General features: G+C 34.5%; 2 protein-coding genes and 1 long non-coding RNA gene across 3 annotated transcripts; 2 read left to right on the top strand and 1 right to left on the bottom strand.

The window, feature by feature from the left end:
* Positions 1 to 7,137: 7,137 nt before the first annotated feature.
* LOC126820320 (protein farnesyltransferase/geranylgeranyltransferase type-1 subunit alpha) lies at positions 7,138 to 8,363 on the top strand. Its single transcript, XM_050548187.1, has one exon. The coding sequence runs from the start codon at positions 7,215 to 7,217 to the stop codon at positions 8,193 to 8,195; it is 981 nt and encodes a 326-aa protein (XP_050404144.1). The 5' UTR covers positions 7,138 to 7,214; the 3' UTR covers positions 8,196 to 8,363.
* Positions 8,364 to 12,866: 4,503 nt separating this feature from the next.
* Positions 12,867 to 15,825, top strand: LOC130012822 (uncharacterized). Its single transcript, XR_008788049.1, has 2 exons — positions 12,867 to 13,194; positions 14,104 to 15,825. It is a non-coding gene; the product is annotated as an uncharacterized LOC130012822 (long non-coding RNA).
* A 724-nt stretch (positions 15,826 to 16,549) lies between these two features.
* Positions 16,550 to 19,880, bottom strand: LOC126820301 (biotin--protein ligase). The gene has a single exon (XM_050548153.2). The coding sequence runs from the start codon at positions 19,603 to 19,605 to the stop codon at positions 17,071 to 17,073; it is 2,535 nt and encodes an 844-aa protein (XP_050404110.1). The 5' UTR covers positions 19,606 to 19,880; the 3' UTR covers positions 16,550 to 17,070.
* Positions 19,881 to 20,020: the final 140 nt, after the last annotated feature.

The following is a 20,020-nucleotide window of genomic DNA, read 5'->3' as shown; positions in this document are numbered from 1 at the left end:
TAAATTTTTCAATTATTTTTTTACATGTGTAAATTAGCTAATTTTTAAGATAAAAAAAAAAACAATTAAACACGACCTCCAAGTCCTATACAATATTGTGCAACTGACCACTTTACCAATGTTATCTCGCCACAGTTACATTTCTTTAACAATTGTGTGCGACTAAAAAGGCATAAAAACAGCCACCCCAAACCAATCTCACATTTGTAAAATGATTTTAAACATTAAAAATTTTAAGTAAATATTTTTGTACCAGGTAAGTTATACTGTTCACGCTTCCCTGCAAAAAGCTGTATGCATTTTTGAAATACTTTAGCACGTTCTACTCCAACGGGTGGTTAATAACTTTAATACTCATTTTCATTTTGAAATTTCACCAACATCTACACTTGCATATTCCAAATACATACATCCAATTTCCAGGACACATTTTTACAATTTAGGAAAAATCTGAAAGGGAAAATTACTGAGAAAATCCCCCCCACCCAATTCCACTACTACACAAATGAAAATATATAACAGCAATATTTGAAATTGAACTGAAATCTGCTAAATAAACATTACATGCAAGATGTCCCCACGTCATCAATTGATATCTGGAATGCATTACCGTTGGTTCAGATAAATATATAATGAATACTTTGTACAATTTCAGGCCTGGAAAGCGAAATGGAAACCTTTAGTACAAACCCCACCCCTACGCTTTAAATTTCACAGAAAAAATATAAAAATCTCTTTAAAAGATTATGCCAAATTAAATAGATACTTTACACTAAATCTCTATCCAATGTTCTGAAAGTTACATTAAAACATAAACCATACTTCTGGAAGTTCAAAAAAAAAAAAGACCATCCATGGCCATCATCTTACATATTGATGTACTACTGGTAACCACAGAAGCCATTTTCTACACTGATTAAGAAATGTCTGGTATGGAACTATCATAGATCCAAGTGTGCAAATTTAAATTACTTGTATCTGTTGAAACCGTTTTAGCTGAGCAAACTAGATAGATGGAAAACTGAAAAGGCAAAGCTTGTGAGATACAAGTGACGACATCCTTCTTGAAAAGGGACCACTGATCTTTTAATAGCTACATATATTTTCCAAGTTTGGACTGAAAATAATCTAATAAACAATCTATGCATGTTGCCTCACATCGGTTTGCATTACTTAATGTATAATCTTATTTAAATTTTTAATATATACAGCATATCGTTAAATGTTAAGAGCAGATTCTTAACGGACACAATAAAATTTGTTTTTAAAGTTGCACATATGTAACTGTAAGCTTACATACTTGAAATGGTGAAAACAAATGATGCTCTAATCTCACTTTTCATAACCAAGAAACAAGTTGTGCAATAAATATAGCGTTAATTTGTGCAAAAAAGTTCTTAACACACAGGTTCTATTGGATTAAATTGCATAATGCAAGTCCGAGTAACAATGTTCATCTACAATTATTAGACAGCTGTAAACAAACTAAGGCATACAGTTATCCCTCCTGAGTCCCACCAAACTTGCAAAAAAGTTAATTAATCCAAACATAAAATGATGGAAAAAAAGAACACAAATTCTAAACGATTACCGGTCTTAAAACTGATGGAAAAGGTCTGCTTTTACAAACAATGACATGTAAGCTTCAATGCAACACCTTGAGAAAAAGAATAGGTACAAATGTTAAATCCCCCACCCCCAATAAATCTACAAACGCAGTTCTCACATTTATATAAATCTGTACATATGTTGCTACAAAAATATAATACTAATAAGTTATATTTGTTAATAAGCCCTTAAATCTGGTTTACAACAAACTTCATGTGAATTAACATGCATACACCAATAATTAAATCATAAAACAGAATTACTGGGAAACTTCTGGACATCAATTGATTATCATACTGGAGAAATACAGCTACTACACTTGGACAAGAGAACGATTAGAACCAAACTTGGCTTTCAATTCATTGATGCATCGCGAACAGTAAGCACTGCAATAAGCAAGTACATAGAAAACATTATTAGAGCCCCACCCACCTGTATCAAAACATTTCATTAATACCAATCTACACGGAAGACATGATCCAGCATAGTTACAATCTAAGACAAACTACATAAACCTACCAGAAACTACACAATAGCTTGTACAAATCAGTGTACCATTTAAGATGAAAGATAAAGTAACCGTACAATTTTAGATGGTTATATCTTATGACTCTTGATCTCCTTTCAATGAAGTTAAATAAAAATGTACATGCATCGAACTAACTATAAAATATGTAACATTAAAAGCATTTAGAAAATTGCTAGATCGACCTTAATTAAACACCTTCAAAAGATTAAAATTATGAGTATAGTTTTTGTATACATGCAAAGCAATGGATAAATTTGGACTCGAAAGTGACAATTATCAATGTACCAAAAATCTGTTTAATTTGTTTAAATTCATAACCTATTTAATTTTATGCCTATGTCACAAATTTCATCTACAACCCTTTACACTTCACTTTTTTTATAAAAAATCGGAATTGTTCTTCACAAAACATGTATACAATAACCAATCTACATGGTTAAAAAGAAACGCTAAGCAAAAAAATGTTTAATCTTCATTACCAAGTGGCAAGTGCTTGTCCATAAACCAAGGCAGAACCATTTAAATGTGTAGAATTGTACATTAGGATGACAGGAATCTTGATTCAGGATAACAGAGGGTGCTTGCATGGAAGATACTATTATGTCTGGTTGTTACACACAGGAGGCACTAGTTACTGAAATTTACGGTTAGTGAACAAACCACCCACCTCTACAATATTTACATAACAATGTGCATATATATGTATATTTACTAGGACAAACAGTAATTTTCAGTCAGACGATGCTCAAACATGGCAAAGTCTCATAAGCTACAAGACGGGATTCTTAATTAAATTTAATGAAAAAAATGGCAGGCAGCCAGATACCCGTCAAATATTACCTGTTACTACTTCCCCTACAAGGCAGAGTAAAATGTGAAGTTTACTAGTAGTAAATAAAATAGTGATGTAATATTTTCTTCTACATTAACATACACATGACAAACATTAGAAAGATCATAGAAATGTTAAATAAGCACAAGTCCATTAACCATATAAATAAAACACGAAATGCCATACAGTGGAGAAAAGGTTTTCAAGTCAATAGAAATAAGCAATACTAATCACTTGTTACATATTTTTTTTATGTATACTACCTGTTGCTTTATATGTATAAAAGCCGTGAGCTGGACTGCGCGGCCAATCGATTCGTCCTGGACATTGCTCAAACATGGCAGTGTCCCAACATGTAATATTATATTGTAAAAAAAATTCCACAAAAACATAGCACTATTTATGTCAATTCAACCACATTTACTCAAATTTTTAAATGCATAACGTAGGAAAATAAAATTCAATACCTCGATATGATTTTAGCAAACATTCATATTTTTCGATGGATAAGCACACCTGATGGATTTGGTTAATGCTCAAACATGGCAAAAACCACTTTCTGACCTCACACCACCCTTAGGTGGTGATCTTAGTCTCATTCATATACCTCTATCGCCGTGAAGACACGCTTTCGGTACTACTACTGACCACTTCCCGCTATTTTACAGCCTCTTTAAAATGTAACCACGCCAGCTTGGACCAGCAATGGTTTTTTTGGGACCTTGTTTGCATACTTACAGATTCCGCTCAAATCAACGCACATCTTAATAAAATTCATGGTGTGGACTTTACCGGTTAGCCTAGCTATCTCACATTGACCAAATACCAAAGTATGTTAAAATAATCATTCAAATAGCAGCTACTCAATTAAGTTACCTAAATTAAGAGTAAAATTACAAAATTTTAATCAATATCGTAGTTTTAACGCTTATTAATATTTAGATTAATCACTACTAGAGATGCTACCACCTTACAACAGTTGCACTGTTGGTCTAAAGTATCAGTCGCCATTTTGGCTACGCTATTTTTGTCAACAACCCAACCATATTCAGACAATACACTAGTCTAGAACATTAAACTGATATTATTCCTAGAGAGTAATTAGATCTTGCTTCGAAATTTCTTCGTTAAAAAAACAAATGAGTAAAGTATTTGTACTACGATCCTACTAAACCGCAATCGTAAACAAAACGGTTTGATGAATTGCGTATTACGTTTGTCAGCCATCTTGATTTTACAATATTTCGTTTTACAATGCCATTTTTTGATAGAAATCTAGCTAATTTGTTACCGTAACTCATATTTCAACAATACAAACCAACTTATATCAAACGTTCTTATAACCAACAATCAAAATTTATCAAACCCAATTTGTACACAACCAACTGAAACGGCCTTTCTTTGCCCTTTACTAAGTACACCTCTTCCTCTCCTAGCAACTCATCCGGTCTGCTAAACGACAGCGTCTGCAAACCTTATATAATGAAGACTTTTCACCTCTATTATTCATACACACTAATATAAAGTTCTGTGATTCAAGACCTAATGCTTGATATAACTGAGATTTTTCCGGGAGCTTGTATTTGTTTTATGTTTTCGTTTTATGTTACATGTTCTTTTATTGAACAAATATCATCCAAAATGTTTGATTTGTTTTTTTTCTATTTTGCATTAAATTCATACGCGATAAGTAGTACCTAGGTTATTATGACCTGTATATTCCTACGCATTTGATGAATAAACATAAGGCCATATTCTTTGCTTTTCATACTATCGGGAAGTGTCTAGAACGTACCAGTTTCTGACAACATGTAATTATATATTAGTTCATAAGAAAAATTATAACAAGTAACTTTTTTTTTCAAAATATGCCAATACTGCGTGCAAATGAAATGGGGTTTAACGTCCGTGACACACATGAAAAAGGAAGATATTTAATATTTTTGAAAATGAGATAATAAAATCTTTTTTTCCCCTTTAAATAATATTATTGTTTAACAAAATAGAAGGTTAATATATACAGACAGCCTGAAAAGGGGACATTATTAGTTTAAAAATGGGGATTGCTTAATTCTTTCTTTTTATTGTAACATTATCATTTATAAATTATTTTCATTTTTTTCCTTTCTAAGTCTGTAAAACAACTTTAATAGTAAGTGTGGCCTAAGAAACATTGTTCGCGAGATAAGCGGAATTATTACGTCATGACACTAAAATAAAGTCAGCTTACATAATGGATTTCTTAGTCTCACTGTTTTCATAGTAATCCGTTCATTAATCCAAATGTTAATTAATGTTGGTTTACATCACATCAAGAAAAAGCTGCTGCGCGCCTTTAATATGACCCAATTACTATTTGTGATTTTTTTTTTTTATTTTTTTATAGGAACCGAATTCGTCGGAAATTTCTGAATATGCAGTTCAACTTCATTCTCGCCGGCCCTTTTGATCCATGAAGATATTTATTGTTGTTAAGATGAAAGATATTATTCTCACATGGTCCTTAATTTAAAGTATATAGACACACGAGATTTTATTTCTAGAAATATATATGCTTACAATACCGGTGTTTGAGATAAAATTATTGCTCTACTAGCCATGGACACTATAAAAATGTCCAGGCAATAGATACTATAGCCTGCTACTACCAGCTAGGCCTCATACTGCTCTTAACAGCACATCACACCACAGAAATTAAACACACCCCACCCAACGCCCTCTCTAAATGACAGTATATATAAAAATAAAAAAAATAAAAAAAAACCCGCTTAATTATTCTGTTTCAATAAAACGTGTTTCCAGCTTTTGTTGGTTGAGGTGAATGTTAATATTCGGGTCTAGCTAGCCAAACCGCTTTTAAAACTAAATATCGTGCTAACTCCCGCTCCACTGGTCATAAAATGATGCTCCCGAGACCAGATGTAGGCCTACCATTTTAAAGAAAATTGGAATGTGCCCCAAAAAGCATATACCCTCTGTTCGAAAATTCAACGGCGCGGTCTGGAAATGGTACTTTCACTGAGAGAAATATATCATATATTTCCTTTTCAAAAATGTGATTCATGTACACATTGAACACAGGCCTGATCGACTAACATTCATTTAACATTTTCTTTCTTTGTCGATTCTTTAATGTAACCATAATTAGATATAATTCTTGCAAAATATCGTATTTTATTTTACAAGAAATGGCGGGGTGGGGATTTATCGGTAACTTAAGAAACATTAAATTTGACAAAACATCTATATCGGATAATAACAGCTGTTTGAAACCGGTTTATTTTTGATTTTTCCGCCTTTAATTCTTAGACATAATCGGTTTCCATGCAATAAATAACTTTTTCCATTATTTATACTTTAATAATCGCGGATAACATCATTCTCTTTCAATTTCGTGTAACGGTGTATTTTTATTTAATTTTATATTGTGAAGCCGTTGGCCAATACAGCCAGTGGTTCGTTCCTCTGTACGGTACACCGCGTTCGCGCTATTTTTAGATGGAACTGGTTAAAACTGGTTTGAGCTAGTTTCTGTGTCGAAGGGCAATATCAAAGAGCCGTATTTTCATATCAAAGTGCAAATTGAGATTGAAAATAAATTGCGAAAATATAACAAATTTTATCTTAAATATAAGTGCATTACTATCTTTTAAAGTTTAGGGACAATAGTATCTGAATCATGGGATTATATTATCTGCGGATAGATGTTTGATTTAAAGTCGTTCTTCGTCTCTCAAGGGTGAAAAGACCCCTTACATGAATTCGACTAGAGACTTTTCGTCACACAGTACATCATAATATTTAATAATAAACTGCAAACAAAATTTAAAATAAAATATAAAATATTGATGGGTATGACAAATTATTCTAGGGAAAATAATATATAGAATCGCAAATTTGGGCCGGAAAAGTTGATCTGCGTTCAGAAAATGAAATGCGATCTGATGGGGCAGGAGAGATGGTTTTCTTCATATTAATTCACAACTCAGGTCTCCATAATTGGGGTATATGCTTCCATTCGGGTAGTCCATATATGGGTCTATAAAAATATATCTGATTGTATCATGGGATGAATAAAAGGGAACACAAACATGGAAAATCATTCTGAGGGTCGAGCTGTCTGCACACACGGACGGCGACGAGGCATCTATTTCCGATTTGGCGTATATATGGCCGAAACAACATGTTTAATGTTATGATTATCAACGCAGTGACGGTCGTTTTCATGAATCGATTAAATTGAAAATGTCTGAAAGTAGCTCTGATGAAAACGCTTGTGGAGACGCTTGGACCTTCTACAGGGATAAGCAAGAATGGAAGGATGTTACCCCAATCCCACAGGACGATGGACCCCACCCAGTGGTTCAGATCGCTTATTCCGAGAAGTTCAGGGATGTTTATGACTATTTTCGAGCTGTTGTTTCTGCTGATGAAAGAAGTGAAAGAGCTCTGCACTTGACAAAAGATGCCGCCGAACTTAATTCTGCTAACTACACTGTTTGGCATTACAGAAGAGTAATTCTAAAAGAATTAAAATCTGATCTGTCGGTTGAATTGAAATATATATCAGAAGTTATTGAAGATAATCCAAAGAATTATCAAGTTTGGCACCATAGAAGAGTGATTGTAGATTGGCTAAGAGATCCATCGTTAGAGTTGTGGTTTACAGAAAAGATTCTTCGTCAAGATGCTAAAAATTACCACGCTTGGCAGCATAGACAATGGGTTATTCAAGAGTTTGATCAATGGGATAAAGAGCTGGTGTACATTGAGAAATTGCTGAAAGACGATGTAAGAAATAATTCTGCCTGGAATCAGCGATATTTTGTAATAAAAAATACCACTGGTTTTACAGATGAAGTAGTTCAGCGTGAATCTAAATATGCACAGGACAATATTAGAAAAGCCCCTGGTAATGAAAGTGCTTGGAACTATTTGAAAGGTGTACTCAGTGACCGAGATTTATCTAAATATCCAGGTCTAATGGACTTCTGTAGTGAATTATATGATACTCACTATAGGTCACCATATCTGTTAGCATGTATGGTTGATATTCAGGAAAATTTACTGGAACTACGCGAAGGAAATAAAGAAGAAGTATTGAAAAAAGTATTAGAGTTATGTAAATTGCTGGCAGAAGAGTATGATACAATTCGAAGGGAATATTGGCACTATATTTCTCAGTCTATAGCAACACAATATGGTACAGAAGTGAATAACATCTAATAAATTCCATTAACCTGACTCTCCTTTCCACTAAGACTGAAAGACATTATTAACATAATCACCCAAATCAATAAATTGAATTTATTTACATGTATTTGTATTCTTCCAGTTAGCGAACACATGGCTATCTGTAAGACAATAAACATTATCAATGAATGTGGGTAATAATGTTTAGTAAAATTGTTATTTTTGAATATCTCTATTATTAAGCCTATGTAACATGGTTAAGTGCTTGTTTGTCTATGGGAGTCATAGTGGCTCAGTTATTAAGGTGTCGGCACACTAACTGGGAAGTCCCATGTTAGACCCATGTGTTGACCGAGACAGTTCATCAGGTTTTCTGGTGTGATTCACACTTGGCAGTTTTGTTCGGTTTGGACGCAGGGTCTGACACGGACAACGTATAATCGTTTGGATGGAACGAAGTACTGTGTACACAAAAGAACCCTTGACAGTTGGAATTCGAACAAATTTCCCTCATAGATACAACAGCATGGTGCATGGCCAATGCCTGTCTTCATTAGCCCAGTCAGAGCAGAGAAGTAGGCTGTCAAACCCCATTTCATTGTTTATCTATACTAAACCATCCTACTAACCGCATAATACTATTGCGGGTGTACACATTGATAATTATAGATCATATTAGTGACTAATACTAATATGATAACAAATCTATGTGTTAAGATACAGAGGTTTTTAACTGGCGTAATAAATAAGATGGACGGATTACAGCAATTGACCCTGATGACCCATGCAGTGACCTGTGACTATGATTAGAACATTTGTTGACTGGAGAGTGAGAGACACATATGCATTCCAACTGTTTTAGACGTGTTCTTAAACATACATTATGCAAGAGCTAAATCTGCCAATTGCAGATCTTTTTTTAGGCCTGAAATATTTTCTAAATTATTAATTAGACATTAATTAACTTATCCAGGCCATAATCAACTCTCGATGGCATCAGATTTCTCCGATATTAAATAGATTAGAACAGTTCAGCCATATTTTGATTTAAGCTAAAAATGGAGGAGCGAGACTTAGCTTTGAACAACCAGTATGGTGGTTGAAATTATTGCACACATCTTGTCAAACCTTCAAAGGCTAATATCTTCGCTCGCAATAGAGTAATTTGAATGAAATTTTCAAATTATTCATTTTACATTATCTATTTTCGAACTATAAGAGTAAGAATGGCTAGCTCTTTATCTAAATCTTACATATATATCTTAAAGTAAGAAATCATATTCTGGTTCTTCCACAATTTACAAGTAGTTACAAGAATGTCGCTTAAAACGTTCAGAATTATAAGGACTGTGTTGTCAATAGTTGTGATAAGTTGTGATAAGCAGCAGTCTCACAAATTCATCCAAGACTATGAAAAGGACCCCCCCCCCCCACACACACACACACACACACACTCTATGTACTCTTAAGCCAGTTACTGTGACGAAGAGCCCCCACTCGCACACACTTTCACCCATGCATGAGAATTGATTTGAACTGAACAACTGACTGTACATGGTGGATTTTCTCCGGCTCCTTCGGTTTTCCCCCATTGCTAAAGTCCCCTACGCGCAAGTGAATTGTGGAAATAAAATTGAACCATGTTAGTCCAGAAATGACCTAGTTTGTGTCGAGTGGACGTAAAACCCCATTTTGCTCTCTTTCTCTCGCTTTCTAAAGTATCAAGCAGCAATCTTACCAATACATCTAAGACTATAAAAAGGACCACTATACTCTGTGATCATTAACTTCTTTATTGTCCCTGTGCTTACCATACTCTAAGGCCATGGCCAAAATTTGCTATGCAGGTCGAGGTACTTGGGTCTAAGATGTGATTTTGCTAGATCGACTCAAATTTTGGCTCCATTTATCCCCTTGTCAGTGATGCAGGGCGGAGGGCCTGACAAGGACAGCTGTCTAGTCGTTCAGATGGGACGAAAAACTGAGGTCCTGTGTACATATTGGCATGCACGTAAAAGATCCCTTGGCAGTTGGAATTCGATATACGAGTAGGCCCTAGCGCCACTGCCCGGGCAAAATTTCCCTCATAGCACACTGTATGGTGTATGCACGTCTTCATTAGCCTAGTTTAGGAGCAGAACAGTAGGACGTTAAACCCCATTTCTTTCATTTCATTTTGGCTTCATTTAATGCTATCTCCAAGACTTTAAAACCTGTTTTTTTTGCTACCCCATTCCAAATAAAGTCAATAGTGCACATCTTGATGTGTGTGCCTATGGACGCAGGATACAATTGACCATAGGGGTGGGGTCCTTCTCCAAATTTATTGTCCCCCCCCCCATCTTTCGATGAAAGCAGGGGACTATTAAAATGAGTTCGTCTGTCTGTCTGCTGTCTGTCGGTCACACTTTTTGGGACACAATAACTCTCCTTCTAAATGAGCTAGAATGTTCAAACTTGGTATAGGTGTTTATTATATATTGGTCAATACCTTGATGGAGGTCAAAGATGAGCATTTTCTGCTTAGGGTAAGCAGAGATAAGCAATTTGATTGGTCGATGCTTTGGGGCACGATAACTTTAGTTCTAATTAAGTGAGAGTGATGAAATTTAATGTATAGTTTTATCATCATATCAATACCTTGACTAAGTTCGATAATGAACATTTTCTGCTCAGGGTAAGCAGAGCGATAAGCAATTTGATTGGTTGAGACTTTGGAACACAATAACTCTCCTTCTAATTGAGGTAGAATGTTGAAACTTGGTGTAGGCGTTCATTAGGTGAATGCCTTAATGGAGTTCATTGATTAACATTTCGAGTTAAAGCTAAGCAGAGCTAAGCAATTTCTTTGGCCGATGCTTTGGGACAAGATAATCTTGATTCTATCTGATAGAGAGTGATGAAACTTAGTGTATATAGTTGATAATCAGTTCAGGGGCGCAGATCGCCAAAACTTAGTGGTGGGGACAGTCCATGCGCGGGCGACTATTGGTAAAAAGGGGGGTTCTTCCACCGAAATTTTTTATCTAGACGCTTTAAAACGCACTCTGTGGGTATTTTCAGCATCATTTTCTGGCAAACAATTCTAATCCCTGAGGCAGCAAATGGTACGAAATCTAATCTAAAGACAAATCTTCAAGCCACCGTTCACGATTTATTCTCTCATGTACACTACAAGAACTAGAAATATTTACACTACTGAGATTCCAGCTCCGCCTCCATTCCCAGTAGTGTTCGAAGACTACTGAAGTCTTTGAGCAAAATGTGTATTCAATTGGGTACACAAATGTACAGGCCTACAAATCTTTTAATTTATATAAACTAAACCAAGTCACACACACAGCTAAACATCAATTCAATCCCAACTGAAATAAATGTAACATTTTACATCCAGTATACCAGATAAAAACAAAATCTCAGTTATTTCTTAACCCTTTAATACCCAGCGTATCAGATATGCACACCTAGACATGATATACATATTATTATAATCCCTATGGAATATTTTAATTATTAACTGTTATAATATGAATTATCACTTATTCCCTGTTAAATAAAAATCGGTCACCGGGTGCAGCTGTACAACTTCAAGGACCCTGGCCTCAAGTGCCACACTATCACCACACCATTAATCGTGTCGCTAACCACATTATAACCTATGTATATAAAGTATTTTATACATTTTCATCAAGTGAGAATAAATATGTTTTGCTTTTGTAATTATAACCTTATGTAAATTGTGATTGTAATTATAAACAATGTATTTATATGTCTGTAAATAATTTATTACGGGAAATGGATTTATATAAGCTCCGGCTTGTTTTCAGATCCTATAATTAAATATTGTCTCTTTATATGTAAATATTGATCGAATAAATATTGTTAAAAAAAAAAAGTGCCTACACTTTCTGAAATGTCAATAAAAGCTCTGGAATGATTTCAATTAAAAAAAATAAACAGTAAGCAAAAACATCGGAAATAAGTGGTGGGGACGTACAGTATATATATCATGTCCCCACCACTAGGAATATTGGTGGGGACGCATCCCGGTGTCCCCACTGGGATCTGCGCCCATGAATCAGTTTGATTGCTTAATTGATAGTCTTGAAAAAATTAAATGTGCTATTTAATTAATATGTGTCATCTATTTATTTTGGGATTTCGGCGGGGGACGTCAGCCACACTGTTTACTTGTTTTTTTAAAAAAAAAACTGGGGTATCTGCAGTGCTGCATCAATGGTTTAAACTGTATATAAATTACACACATATACAATACATAATAAATTATATGGATTCGGAAACAAGCTATAATCAATGAGAGAAAGGCTAAAATATTTGGCAAACCCAGGGTTTTGCACACTAGCTCGTAGCTAGATTGTTTGAGAAGGGTTTTTTTTATTCAGATTTCAACCGGAAAGATTTTTTGGCTTTCGGATATCATGGGGTAAAATCAGGATTTATTATTGGTGAGTTTTCCTTCTTTTTTTTTCTTTTTCTTTTTTTTTTTTTTTGGCCATACCTTTTTTTTTAAATCAATTGAATACACAATTTGGTAGTCTGGCTTTATTTCAATCAACCGCGAATCGTTCAGTTTGTGTTAATTACAGTACAGACACTAATTATATCAATATAAAAATGGTAGTGCATGTTTAACACATCTTTGAAAGTTAAAGTAAACGATTTGCGACTGATTAGGATGTTGATTGAACATATGAAGCCAGGCTACCAAATTGTGTAATCGATTGATTTAAAAAAAATGATCAAAAGAGGAAAAGTTTCATAATAACTTATCCAATTCTAATCCCATATCTTAATTGTGTGACTAATCAGTCAACAACAATAACCCATTTTAAAAAGCGCGTATGAATACATGTCAAAATAGCGTGGGCGAGGAGAAACGCGTCACTGAAATGATGACGTATATAGTGGGCAGATGATACTCGAGAATACTGATATATTGAACAACAGTTGATCAGTCGGGGAATTCCTGGTGAATATTGGGAATAACTCACAGAAGAATTATTATTATTTTGTAAGTTAGATCACAAAGGTTTGAGATCCTCAAAGGTTTTGATAATCAGCTGTATCAATGGGAATACCATCGCAAAATGTTTCAACATTGGTCAAACTTATTGAAGAAGTGGAAGGGAAAAAATATAGCAAAAACCATGTGTCCGGCTATCGTGTGAATGTTCTCTTAGATTGTACTATCAAACGTTTAAAAAATGACCTAACTAGATTGAAGAACTTAGAATCGAAGAAAATTAAAAGAAGTAAAACAGTTTTAAAAATACCAACGGTAAAATCTAGAACTACGCAGTTACTACAAAGTGTTGAAAACCGTATCGCGACGCCAGTGAAAATAACTGGGTCAAGAAGAAACTCCGTTTTAGTTGTGAACCCGCCCAGTTGTAATGAAAACAGTTATGATAGTGAACATTTTCCAGAAAATCGAGATAATTTTACGGACGATGATGTGTTAGGATTAGGGAACTTTTTCTCAGGTCTTAAAAGTAAACCACCCATCACTTCCTCGTGATTAATAATCGGATATAAGATTTGTTTTTTTACTTGGTTTATTTACGTGGACAAGTCTTTCCTTGTGAAGCCCCCTGCTGATGATTATATTATTATAATTTATAACGTGATTTTTAAATTGGTTCAATTAATATTGGATCAGAAGTCTTATATGTATTTATTTAAAAATATTGTATGCATTTAGTAACCTTTTTCTAATCATTATAATGGTCTTAATGTTATATAATTTTAGGAAAAATTTTGCTAGTTGATTCTAATCCAATCAACTGCCAACTCTCATTTCATAATATTTATTAAGGTACACAAGAGTATTATATTCTCCTTCAGACATTCTCCTTCAGACATAGCGATTAGCGACATTATATTTGTGTGAATGCCTTAATTTTTAGTTTACATTTTGTAGGAAACAACATGGAACTGCTAATCTGGGAATTGGACCATGCTGGAATGGAAAAGATTCCTACAGAATGCAGTTTCTGGAGAAATGAACAAAGGCTGTTGTAGACACAATATCTGTAATTTAATTACAGGTTTGTATTTTGAAGATTAAACGGTTGAGAAATAATTTTATTATTATATAATGTAATTGCGATCTTTATTCATGAACAATTAAAAATTGTGAATCTAATCGACAAGTTGTTAGTGAAATGAAAATCACAATAGACACTCTATAATAATGAAATTACCTTGAATACTTTGAATCTTCATTGAACAGTAGCCCAAGTAAAACATGTCACATTATTCGATAAAATCCTTCATGAAGCATAAGTCATCCTGATTGACAATAGTTTGGTTTGGGTCATTTTGTTTTCACTGCACCAGCTTATCATGTTCTAAGGTCCTCTTGTATGCTTATTTTCAAAATATTCTCTAATCACTGGTTGGATGTCCGAATGGTTAGCGCGTGCATGTTGTATCATACTGTCTGTCATTGAGTCAACTGGTGTGGTTTCGATTCCCCGGTTTATGTGACAAGGAGTAGGGTTGCCTGTCCACCTGCATGGATTTTCTTCAGGTCCTCCCACTGCTAAATACTCAGATGCACAAGCCAATTATTGATATAAAATTGAACCTTATGTTAGTCCCGAAATGACCCCATTTATCTCTCTCTCTCTCTAATCACTGCTACATGAAGTGGTGACTCTTAGGATATAATGGATAAATTATAGAGGAAACACCATAATAAGGACTTTAAAAAATGGTCCAGATGAAAAACGAAACCAACTTCCCATACCAAACTTCTGTCGTGGGGGCATCCTATGTTTGATGATGGATCATTCCTGCGAACATTTAGCAGTATGGTCATTGGCCCACCAATAATTTCTGTTGATTTGAAATCACCTGTTACGCCTTTTGTTAAAAATGCAGATCCCATCGACTGTCATATTGAAATCTTGAGCAACCTTTATCTCATTGGTATAAAATATTACATAAATATTGGTTAAATTTTCTCATGTTAGTTTAGGGGCTAGACTTTCAGTGACAAAGATGGGTATTTTGAAATCTTGAAATGGAGGAGAAAGACCTGAATTTTTCAAAGATTGAAATGGGAGAATACTTGTGATGCTGCAGGGGGAAGAACTGAAATTCCAGTAAAGCATTGTTATAGATTTATCAGAATTATGAGTTAATGATTTTGACTGTTGAAATGTATCTGTGTAAAGATGTATCATGATAAATAATCACACCATTATTATTCATACCATATATGTATCATGGTTGCGTAGCAACACCCTCTTTTGCATTTACAGCCATTGTCTAAAAGGGATTTAGCCTTTCACTACCCACCTGGACCTGTCCCTGTATAGACTTGATTACCTAAATCCAGTGAGTAACACACCAGAACCTGGTGGACAGCCTTTTTACACCCCACCCTAAAACCATGGTTATGAATAAGAACAATCAGTTTTTATTTCTATTTATTGTTATTTACTACTTGACAAAAATGCTTGTGCCCCTTTAAAGTGAGAAGAGCATCAAGCTGTGTCTATGAGGAAGGGTGATTCATATGCATGTTAGTCATCAAATGACATCTGTCTTTCATATTTGTTGAATGTTTATAATTATATTGTAAAACAATGCCAGATTGATATTTTTAAAATAAATGATTTGTTTGTTAAATTTTTGTAGGTTTTTTGTTCTCTTTTCGTAATGAAAATTAATATAGACAGTTTTCTGGAATAGTAAATGTTATTAGTAATTACATGCAAAATTACAAGTCTTGCTCAATTAAAGGACAATATTAGTGCCAGTCATTATCACATATGTGATAGAACTGGTTAATGAAAACATGGGAATGCACAGACTATTTCTATTTTTCTCGTGTTGTCTTATCTAATGACATTCAATTACTTTTTTAAATTGTCAGGTATTCTCTTACAGTCTCGTATAACAACTTTTGGTCTTCGAAGGAATTATTAGTGAGCAGAAATTCGCCCATGTATCTGTTATCACTCGTCACTTCCATCAGTTATATAGAGGGATAACTCGTGTTTTCATTTTGCGTTTGTCACTTCCGATTGTTGAAACTATGATTACGCATCTATCGTAGCAATGATCTCTGTGTTAAAATTATATTTGGAACGTGTTGAACCAGTTCTATCACATAAGATGTGATAATGATTGACACCAATACTGTCCTTTAAAGAAAACAAATTTATGTTAGTGGAATTGGGTTTTGACTAAGAGGTTCCCAACATTTCCACTTGTGACATACAACTAATCTGGATACTGAAATTTTTTTTTTGTTTTTTTTATTAACCAATGACAGCAGTATGTCATCAGTCTGCTCTGCTCAATATGTTCAGGATGTACCTGTAATGTTCATACAGATTGGGAAGGGAACAGAGTTAATATAATACTTTTAATCACAGAGAATGTAAATACAGGAAATTCAATTAACAGATAATTTTGAATTCATTTCCTCAACTTTAAGCAATCTGATTAAAACACAGATCCTATTTCGTTTCGTTTTTATAGTAAAATTTCATTTTACTTGTATTTACTACACTAGGATCTGGAAGAGTTGTTATATAACCTACGTTCTGGATGATGTAAGAGATTAGCTAATGAAACGGTCTGTTACAGCGAACTTTTGGCATGAGCTGCATGGGACTGTGGGTAATCCACTAGAAACATCAATGCTGACTGGTTAATCAAATATCTGACATAGGGTCAAAAGCCGCTCATATGACTTCTGACGTGACCTCACAAAACAACTGGTCAGATCTTCATGTAGTGTAGGCCATCGAAAGTATAAAAAGCGAAACAAAATATAGATCTGTATTTTAATCAGATTGCACTTTAAGGCACCATTAGGAAGATTAAATTATAGCTTTCTAATTTACACATTTTTTAATTTGTAATAATTTTAAAATTTTTTGATAGCAATAAGGTTGTGCATAATGTCAAAACTATTGCCATCTGGTTGTAGGCTGAAAACACTACCATCATCCTTTTTCACTTCCAAAAATCCAAATTCATCTAGTCCACTGACGGTTACCAGTGAAAAATCCAAACTTTCAACCTGAACTCTTTCACTGCTGTGTATCCAATTTTTATAATACAATTCACAGAATGCCTGATGTCCCTGCGACTGGAACAATTGAATCAACTTTTCTGTGTTGGAAATGGTTCTTGCTATCAACTGTTCTGGTCGACACATTGAAATGGTGGTTTTATGCTCCTTATTGTATTGGGAAATGATATCATTTATACAAATTGTTGGATTACTATTAGATACGTTAAACCCACAACCGATTATAGCATGGATAGTTGAACCCACCACTGAGCAATTAACAATGACCCCTCCTAATTTAATACTTCTTTCATAATAGATGTCATTGGGCCATTTTAACTTCAAAGGGAGGTCCCCACATCCTGGTAGTGAGCGCACACTCTGAACAACTGCCAAGGACATAATATGCTGTAAAAAAGTAATTTTTCCACCAAGCCCAGAGTCTTTATCAATTTGAACATGAACGCTGAACATGGCACAACCAACAGGACTTAACCATGAGTTACCCCCCCTTCCTCTACCAGAAGTCTGGCGTCCAGCAATGGCCACAGCACCGATATTTTCAGGTACAGAGAACATAAAACCATCAAAGAGGGACATTGTGGTTGGTATGACATCCGTATAAATTAGAACTTGACCTAAACAACTTGATGTAAGGTTCTTCCAGTAAACATCAGATGCAAAATAGTGGAACTCCCTGGTTGTTGAAGTAGCTATTAATGGCAAGTGTGAATCAGTAGGCTTCAATGTAGATTCATCCTCTACAAGCTGAAGCGTCACACTTTTACCTTTAATACTTTTATTCTTAGCTACTTGATTAAAACATTTTAGAAATGAATCCATAAAATCTTTGCTCGATGTTAACAAGTACGCTGGTGTTAGATCTGGCAGGGTGCCTGAAGAGCAGTTGACGTCTAACATCATAATGATATCTTGTAAAATTTCCATCCGTGACTTATTGGACTGTTTCAAGGATTTAAACTCGCTTGATGTCAATGACAGATTAACAGGATCTTTGTCCAAGTAGAGTTGAATAAGAACCGATTTACTCTTGTCTGAGGTTATTAGAGCAATTAGTCCTTCATTATTTTCATCATTTTCACCTAATATTTGGGACACAGCATTTGATAGTTTTTGACCATCTCTTCTGTAATGGAACTTTGATGACATTCCATGAATATCTTTCCAATTTTTGTAGCTAAATTGAATGTTTACATTTTGAGAGGATGAAGGCAAAACATCTATTAAACAGTTTTCAAAAGATGACCCAAAGCTTAAAATATTTCCACCTTTTTGGAAGAAATTACAAAAAATATCATCAGAATCAGTATTTTTGGCAGCATCCTTGCAAGCAAGCACAAGAAGAGCTACATTATCCATCCAAGGTGTTGACAGAAGCTGATCCTGTTTCAAATGATAAATAGTATATGCATCTCTGTTAATACACTGTTCTAATAAATCCTTAATTTCTAAATATCTTTCATCAGCATCATTTATACCAGTGAACACCAAAATATTAGGAGGTTTTATAGTTTGAGGTTGAATTTTTCCTTCAGTTGTTTTCTCATCATCCTGTGTATTAGGGTAATCATGGGGGGTCTTTACGTCTTTCTTGCTAGTAGTCTTCAGCCTTTCCTCCTTTGACCCCAAATAAAATTCAACAGTTTGGGAAGAATTAACTTTGGTTTCATCCTGGTTCTCTGTTAATTCATTTTCTGGTTTCATAATTTGACTTTTTGAAGAAACAAGATTTGATAACGAACCTGAACTGGTATCAAAATCAAATGTTCTGTGACTCTCTGTGGATGGTGTAAATGGTCTCCCTACTGCATGCACAGTTGTTAAAGAAACCAGCTCTAAATCATCCCCCATTGTTAACTTCCCTTGTCCAAAATCATCCATCATTTTTATGAACTTTGTAATTGTTGTTCGAAAAATCACTTCATACGGATTTCCAGCTTTCCATGCTAATGGATAAAAATCCTGGAAAACATGTATCTTATACCCAACAGGGATTTCACGCAATTTGTGAGTTAATTCATTAATTGTTGTTGCTTGTAATAAGACCAGAAAATCATCTCCAAGATTTGTATCTGTTTGAGGTAACATGGAATCAGCAGACCATGACTCGAGATTAACCGTTTGTTTTGGTTCAACTATACTAATATCTAAATAATCGTCACCTAACTTCTTCTGATACTGGAGTGGCACTTTAACCTGAGATACTTGAGTATTTATCAAAGGAGCCAAAGCTCGAACGCGTTGTACCATTATACTATTGGCTCGACCTAAACATGGTCGAATCATTTTATTGTACCTGGACAGTCTATATTTTTGACTTAACCACTGTATAATCCCAAAGTACATAAAACCAATGAAGACAATCATTCTCAATCTCTATTCATTGGCACTGTTCTAAAAAAGTTATCAAAATTTCTCCTTCACCAAACCGGTAGGTCTAACTCAAACTGGTTGGTTCATTGTCATACATGACACTGCATGTAGTAGGCCCTACTTCAGAGTGGTAGAGGTGCGAAAGAGCAATAGCGCCCACATTTGTGCAAACTGTCAGCTTTACTGAGACTAATTAATCAATTTGGAAAGCTTTGATCTCGGACTTATTGCAAATGCAATTTTCCAACCACTTCCACTTGCTGAATGTGTCTACATCCTTTTTAAAGATATGATTATCAAGCATTTCTCGCAGCTTAAGACTGTGGTCTAAGAGAGACAATCCAGTTTTGAAAGGAAATATGGATTCAGACTAGTAAATCTTTTCTCAAAGACTTGGCTTAAATCCATA

Source organism: Patella vulgata, chromosome 5, assembly GCF_932274485.2.
Source record: "Patella vulgata chromosome 5, xgPatVulg1.2, whole genome shotgun sequence".
NCBI classification, from domain to species: domain Eukaryota; kingdom Metazoa; phylum Mollusca; class Gastropoda; family Patellidae; genus Patella; species Patella vulgata.
The sequence above is the reverse complement of the archived record's forward strand: the minus strand, read 5'-3'. Positions and strand labels throughout refer to the sequence as shown.

Bases quoted from the DNA above. Each gene is read 5' to 3' on its own strand.
- LOC126820320 (XM_050548187.1), top strand. From the start codon at position 7,215: ATGTCTGAAAGTAGCTCTGATGAAAACGCTTGTGGAGACGCTTGGACC.
- LOC126820301 (XM_050548153.2), bottom strand. From the start codon at position 19,605: ATGATTGTCTTCATTGGTTTTATGTACTTTGGGATTATACAGTGGTTA.